The 6,669-nt window shown below is 45.4% G+C and overlaps 1 protein-coding gene across 1 annotated transcript; it reads left to right on the top strand.

Moving 5' to 3' along the window:
• The first annotated feature begins 1,091 nt into the window (after positions 1–1,091).
• On the top strand, positions 1,092–5,598 carry Ccdc70 (coiled-coil domain containing 70). The gene is made up of 3 exons (XM_013034831.1): positions 1,092–1,171; positions 1,790–1,905; positions 4,788–5,598. Exon 3 carries the CDS (start codon positions 4,868–4,870, stop codon positions 5,534–5,536), a length of 669 nt encoding a protein of 222 aa, XP_012890285.1. The 5' UTR covers positions 1,092–1,171; positions 1,790–1,905; positions 4,788–4,867; the 3' UTR covers positions 5,537–5,598.
• The last annotated feature ends 1,071 nt before the right edge of the window (positions 5,599–6,669 follow it).

Here is a 6,669-nt window from a genome sequence, read left to right as displayed (position 1 = left end):
CACATAGCATAAAACCAATTGTACAAGACAGGCCTAATCATAATACTGGAAGAACATACCACAATATAGTTACTATATATAGTTATATATATGTTATATATATACAATATAGTTACAATATAGTTAGCTCTAAGCATAGAGATTATGTTATTTTGTTATTTCTCTCATTACTATTTTGCAATTTTTTACAATGGGAAGATATTGCTTTGACATTTGGCAAGAATAAGAATGCTACTTTCTCTTTTGTTCTTTTTATTAAAATTTGTTGTCGTTATTATAAAGGTGATATGCAGAAGGGTTAAGTACATCAAGTATTGAGTACATTTCTTTTTGAACAGTGTCACCTCTTCTCTCACTCTCTCCCAGTTTTTCCTTCCCTTCCCCATCCACAAATTATATCGTTCATTTTCAACAAAGTATACAGTGAGTACCACTGCTGCATTTATTCACTCTATGTTCTTCCATTTCTGTATCCTCCTTACCCCCTCAAGACAGACAAACAAGACAAAAAGGAAAGAAAAAATACTCTTAAGCTGGTGGATGCAATCATTGGAAGATAATTGAATCCCAAAGGCTCTGACAATGAATGGACGAATCAACTAATTGACTCATAATTTCATGGCAGTATCATATTTCATGGCATTATTGGGAGGCAGTAGAAACCTGTGGAAGTGGGCCTTATTGGAGGAAGAGGGTCTTTCGAGCATGTGTTGGGGATACATCATGTCATCTGCCATAAAGAGAGCAGCAATGTTCAACCATCACAGCCCCTCTGCCGTGAGGCTCAGCTTCATCACAGACACAGAGACAACTGAGCAGACAAGCAACTCTGGCCTGAGACCTCTGAAACCATGAGCCACATGCACGCACAGTATACATCCTAAAAGGAGGAGAGAGAAAGAGGAGAAAAACATATTTGACTAATGGTCCCAAACTTGTGACATTTTTGTTTTTGTTTTGTTTTGTTTTCTAAACATATCCAAGAATCCCAACAAACTTTTGAAGAAGACAAACACAAAAGAGATACACACCAAGACACATTACAGTCAGTTCTCCACATGCCAAGACAGATTCTTGAAAGCAGCAAAAGCAGCACTTCATCCCATGCAAATCCCACCCTGAAAGCAGATTTCCCAGCAGTCCCTGGGAAACAATCCAGATGGAATCTGAGGTAACAATCAGACTCCTCAACAGGGCCACCTATTGGTAAATCCAAGTATGAAAGGTGGAAAGGTCTTTAGAACTTTTCAGGTGCCTTCTCCTTTTCATAAGCCTCTTCTCCGGTGCCTCATTTGTGTACACACACACACACACACACACACACACACACACACACACTCCCACCGCCCGCTTATGAGTCAGAAGTGGGAGGGCACAAAGGGGATACTGCAAACAGCACTTGGGTGAGCTATGAGGACGCATCACTGGGGGGCTGACAGGACAATGGCTGCCTGTCCATTGACAGCTACAGCTCTTGCTCATTTGTGAAACAGCTAAGCAGTAAGTACCTCTTTGCTTTCGGTTACTTAGGATTGATTGTAAACCTAATGTTACCCTTAAAAATAAGTCCTTGAAATATGATTGTGAAGGTTAGGTCTGTTTCATCCAGACTTTAATATTGGCATAAGTACATATCCAGTTTTATATTTCCCTTTGTGTCTGGATCCATGCCCACATATTTCAGAAAGTACTTGTCTTTTTATCTCCTTCTCAAAGATGGTTTGGTGGCAACTGGAGGGGAAAGAAAAACTTTTTTGGAGTTCAAGTATTTTCTAATGTTCTAATTCAGGAGATCACCATTCATTCTGCTGATGGTTCTTGAACATCTGTGCTGTGCCCAGAGGCAAAATGTAGCATGGGAGATTTGGTGCTTCCAGTATTCAAGCAGGGTTGAGTCTGAGCTTGGTGAGTGGCTGTCAGGAGAAATTGCCTGGTGACATATCTTATCTGAATCTTGAAGGATTTGCTAGGAAGGGAGGGAAGTGAACTTAGGGTTGGCTGTCCAGTGGGGGGAGAGAGACCTGCATGTTGCATGCTTGGTCTATTTTAAGAATTCTAGAGAAAGAACAAATATATGGCACTAAGAAAATCAAAAGTTTCAAACTTCAATTAAATTTAATTCAATTTAGCCAACATTCTTAGCACAGCTACAGAAAGGCTTTGTATTCAATTCTAGGTTGCAGAGATACAGGAAGCCAGGCACACATGATTTTACTCAAATGGGACAAGTGACAATGGAAGGACCTAGAGACAGATTAAACTAAGGAGGTGGTGAGGGTCCAAGTAGTTTTCAGATGGGAAGAGGAGAATCAGAAAGCCACGTGGTAAAGTGGTTTAAAAAAAATCTCATAAAGGACATTATTTGCTTCCGGGTAAAGGCAGGAAAATGTGGGTTGTGTCCAGCGAATTGAATGTAGCTCATTATGACTGAAACTTAAGAGCTGAAGGAAGACTTGGTAGGAAAGTAAAGGAGAGAGGCAGCAGGGGTCAGGCCATGCATCCTTTGAAAGATTGGGAGTATGAAGAAAGGAGGGCATTGTAGAAACCCCAAGGGTTATTTATTTTGGCGGGGGTAGGGATCTAAGCAGCAGGAGGGTGAGATCTGTGAGGATGAAGCAGGCCACAGAAAGACAGTGGAGGGGAAGATGATGATGAGTAGAGGAAGAGCTTGTGCTGTCATGAAATGTTAACTTTCCTAACTGATAGCACTTGATGGTCCATGAAAAGTCTGATGAGGGAAAGGAAAGGATCAAGGATGAATCCCAGATCTCTGGCTTGTGTGTGATGGGGAGGGGGCGATAGGAATGTCACCAGCCTCCCAAAGCATGCTCACCATTTCTTCATGTCCCCTGACTCACCTTGGTAGTTAAGAGAACTTTTATAGAGTTCAGATATATGGTAGTATGTGGAGATCTCTTTTTCCTTCCTTCCATTTTGTTCCTGTCCTACCACCCTTTCTTCCCTCCCCCTCCTCTCTTCTCCTTCTCTCTCCTCTCCTTTCCTGTCCTCCATTCCCTTTTACTTCCCTCCCCTCTCTTTTCCTTTCTCTTTCCTCCCTTCCCTTTCCTTCCCTTTCCTTTTCTTCTTTTCCCTTCCCTTCCTTTTCCTTCCTTTCCTTCATTTTCTTTCCCTCCCCTTGTCTTCCCTCTCCCCTCTCCTCCCCTTTCCTTTCCTCCGCTTCCCTCCTTTTTCCTCCCTCCCCTCCCCTCCCCTTCCCTTCTCTTCCCTTCCCTTCCCTTCCCTTCTCTTCCCTTCTCTTCCCTTCCCTTCCCTTCCCTTCCCTTCCCTTCCCTTCTCTTCTCTTCCATTCTTTGCTTTCATTTTGTGGTGAACACATTTTTGTAACAAACACACTTCACTACCCAAACAAAGACATAGGACACAGTCAGTATCTCAGAAACCTCTCCCAAGTGTTTATAGAATGGCAGCCTTCACCCATTACCTAGCTCCACCCCACACCTGACTCACAGTGGGACTCATTTCCTTGCTTGCTTTCTTAGCTTTATTACTCAGATATATTCACCCAAACTGCAGAGTTAGTTCCCTTGTTTGGGAACTTCATTCTTAGAAATCCCTTGATCTTGATTCTGTTTGCAACACTATACTTGTAAAATTCCTCCATGTTTTCTCTAACTCTCCATAGACCTCTATGTTTTGTTCTGTTCTATTGTGATGGACATCGGGTCGTTTCCAGGGTGAGCTTTTATGGACAACTCCCATTGAATATGCTTTTGTACCTATACACCCTTGTATGTGAGCTCCCTCAGGGCTCACACCTGCAGAAGAGCTCCTGGTACTACCTTCCTGCTGTTCTGCATTGACATTGTGGGAGCCTTGTTCTGGTTTCACACCCTCATCAGCAGTCAGGCATTCTCATTTGCCTTCTTGCTTTGAACCTCTGTGACCAAAATAGACTCTTCTAAAACAGACTTCTCTAGTCAGCGAGTCTCACCATTCAATGCCCAGGTGGTATGTAGCTGGACATTCTCATATTACCCTGTTATGAGCCAGCCCCACGTGACAGTGCCAAATCCTTATATGAAAATGAAACCCTTCTGAGGTTATGATGCTTTATTATTTAAAAGCATAGCAAAGCCAGGTGCCAGTGGCTCACGCCTGCAATCCTAGCTATTCAGGAAGCTGAGATCTGAGGATCCTGGTTCGAAGCCAGTCCAGGCAGGAAAGCCATAAGACTCTTATCTCCAGTAAACTACTGAGAAATAGGCAGAAGGGATGCTGTTGTTCAAATGGTAGAGTGCTAGCCTTGAGCAAAAAGAAGTTCAGGCACAGTGCTTGCCCTGAGTTCAAGCCCCAGGACTGTCAGAGAGAGGGAGGGAAGAGAGAGGGAGAGATTGAGATAGAAAGGGAGGGAGAAAGAGAAGGAGAGAGAAGAAAAGAGAGGGAGAGAAAGAGGGGGAGAGGGGGAGAGAGGGAGAGAGAGAGGGAGAAGGGGAAAAAGAGGGAGAGCGGGAGAGAGGGAGAGAGAAAGAGAGAGAGAGGAGCAAAACTATTTGTGACCCATATCTTCAGCTGTCATGTTACCCTTCTGTGTTCTGATTCCCTGGTTTAGAATCATCATCCTTGTTGGCTGAGATTGGTCTTGGAGACCTTAAACTTGAATGTATCCCCCAGGCCAAAGCCATGACTGCCCAGCCGGTTTCTCTATCGAAGTTGTCCTTTACACTATCAATGGAACAATGTTTGATTCAATAGTATGGTCCCCAGGGTTACCCCTTAGTGTGTGACTGACAGTCATGGACCTGTTCTCTCTGGTGCCCCCCCCCAAGGGTTTGACCAGCTGACCTGTACTTGACCAACAGCCCCGACCTCCATCACCACCACCTCACCACTCTGGCTGGCTAAGAAGATGTTCCCCTTTAAGATAGGCAAATGGATGGGACTTACTTGCCTCCGGTCCCTGGTGGTCTCCTCTCCAAATGTCCGTCAGAAGAAACTAATCCACAAGCTGCAAGAAGAAAAGGCTTTTCGGGCAGAGATGAAAATGTTCCGTGAGAAAATAGAAGACTTCCGAGAAGAGATGTGGAATTTCCGAGGCAAGATCCGTACCTTCCGGGGCCAGATGTTAGATTTTTGGGAAGAAGAGAGGCCTTTCTGGGAAGAGGAGAAAACCTTCTGGAAAGAAGAAAAAACCTTCTGGGACATGGAAAAAGCTTTTCGGGAAGAAGAGAAAATCTTTTGGAAAAAATACCGAACCTTCTGGAAGGAAGACAAGGCCTTCTGGAAAGAGGACAACACCTTATGGGAGAAAGACCGGAAGCTTCTTCAGGAGGACAAGGCCCTGTGGGAAGAGGAAAAGGCCTTGTGGGTAGAGGAAAGAGCCCTCCTGGAGGAGGAGAAGGCCCTGTGGGAGGATAAAAAGTCCCTCTGGGAAGAAGAGAACGCCCTCTGGGAGGAAGAGAAAGCATTCTGGGTGGAAGGTGGCCCCCACAGCGTGGAGGTACAAAGACCAGAAGATGGGCCCTACGACCTCAACACAGAACCACCATCGCCAGCCTTTTACAGGGGCCGGGCATAGTGAGCATGAGAGATGCAGGCCCTGGGCGTCCACAATCCCCTGGGATGAAGATCCAAGGCCAGGGTGAGCCCACACTCTTGAGGAAATAAGCACTTATTTGTCTCCTTGATTTGAAAGATCTAATAAAGTCCTCAGGAGAAGTTTGAACAATCAGCTCTGGGTGGTAGGCCCGCTGCATTTTTCTTTCCAGATTCTATAATTCTCTAAGGTCCCTTCTGGCTATTGGGGGGTCACAGACCTGGGTGACAAGGGCAGTTTCCAAGGGTGCCTGGCCTGTGCAGATGTTTGGGAGTAGAAACTCAGTGCTATCTTTGTAAGGGTGGGAGCAGCTCACACAAGGCCAGCCAGAGCCACTTAGGGACAGAGAGAGTCTGAGCCAATCTCTGTCCCTGCCAATCATTTCTCCTTCACTCTGCACAGTTTGGGAGGACAGGCATTGTGTTCTTCCTCTTCCTCATCTGGCAGCCCATTGAGAACACACAAGGAGAATGACTTAAAGACCTCACTCCTTGGTAATTCCGAGTCCCCATCCAAGGGGTCAACTGTGAACATGAGAAAGGGCCCCCAACAGTGGCCTGAGGCTCCAGATCTCCCCCCTTGGACGCACTGCTCTTTTCTGATGATGGAGACAAAGTGATGTGGGAGGAATAGGAAGTCCTCTCTGTCCTCCCCGCAGCCCCACATTCCCACCACAAAAATGCTCAATGCATCTGCATTTGTGTACTGTGCTGCCTGCCTTTGGGTTTCCTGCCTCATTGAAAATTAAAATGTCTAAGGGACATAATGCATTAATATACACTAATACAATCAAGATTGTGTGTGTGTGTGAGCGTGTGTGTGTGTGTGTGTGTGTGTGTGTGTGTGTGTGTGAACAAAGACTTGTTCAGGAAATGGCTGTGGCCACACTCCAAACACAGCTGTGAGGAGATTTGTATAGCTATATGCCTATGAGTACTGAATAGTGACCTAACCCAAACTATCATACACAATATTGGAATGTGAGGTGGGACAGAAAGCCTGCCCATTTTTTTGGGGGGGTCTGGTCGTGGGGCCTGAACTCTGGGCCTGGGCGCTGTCCCTCAGCTCTTCAGCTCAAGGCTAGCGCTCTACCACTTGAGCCACAGCACCACTTC

The sequence above is a fragment of the Dipodomys ordii genome, unplaced genomic scaffold (assembly GCF_000151885.1).
Source record: "Dipodomys ordii isolate 6190 unplaced genomic scaffold, Dord_2.0 Scaffold197, whole genome shotgun sequence".
NCBI classification, from domain to species: domain Eukaryota; kingdom Metazoa; phylum Chordata; class Mammalia; order Rodentia; family Heteromyidae; genus Dipodomys; species Dipodomys ordii.
The sequence above is the reverse complement of the archived record's forward strand: the minus strand, read 5'-3'. Positions and strand labels throughout refer to the sequence as shown.

Bases quoted from the DNA above. Each gene is read 5' to 3' on its own strand.
- Ccdc70 (XM_013034831.1), top strand. From the start codon at position 4,868: ATGTTCCCCTTTAAGATAGGCAAATGGATGGGACTTACTTGCCTCCGG.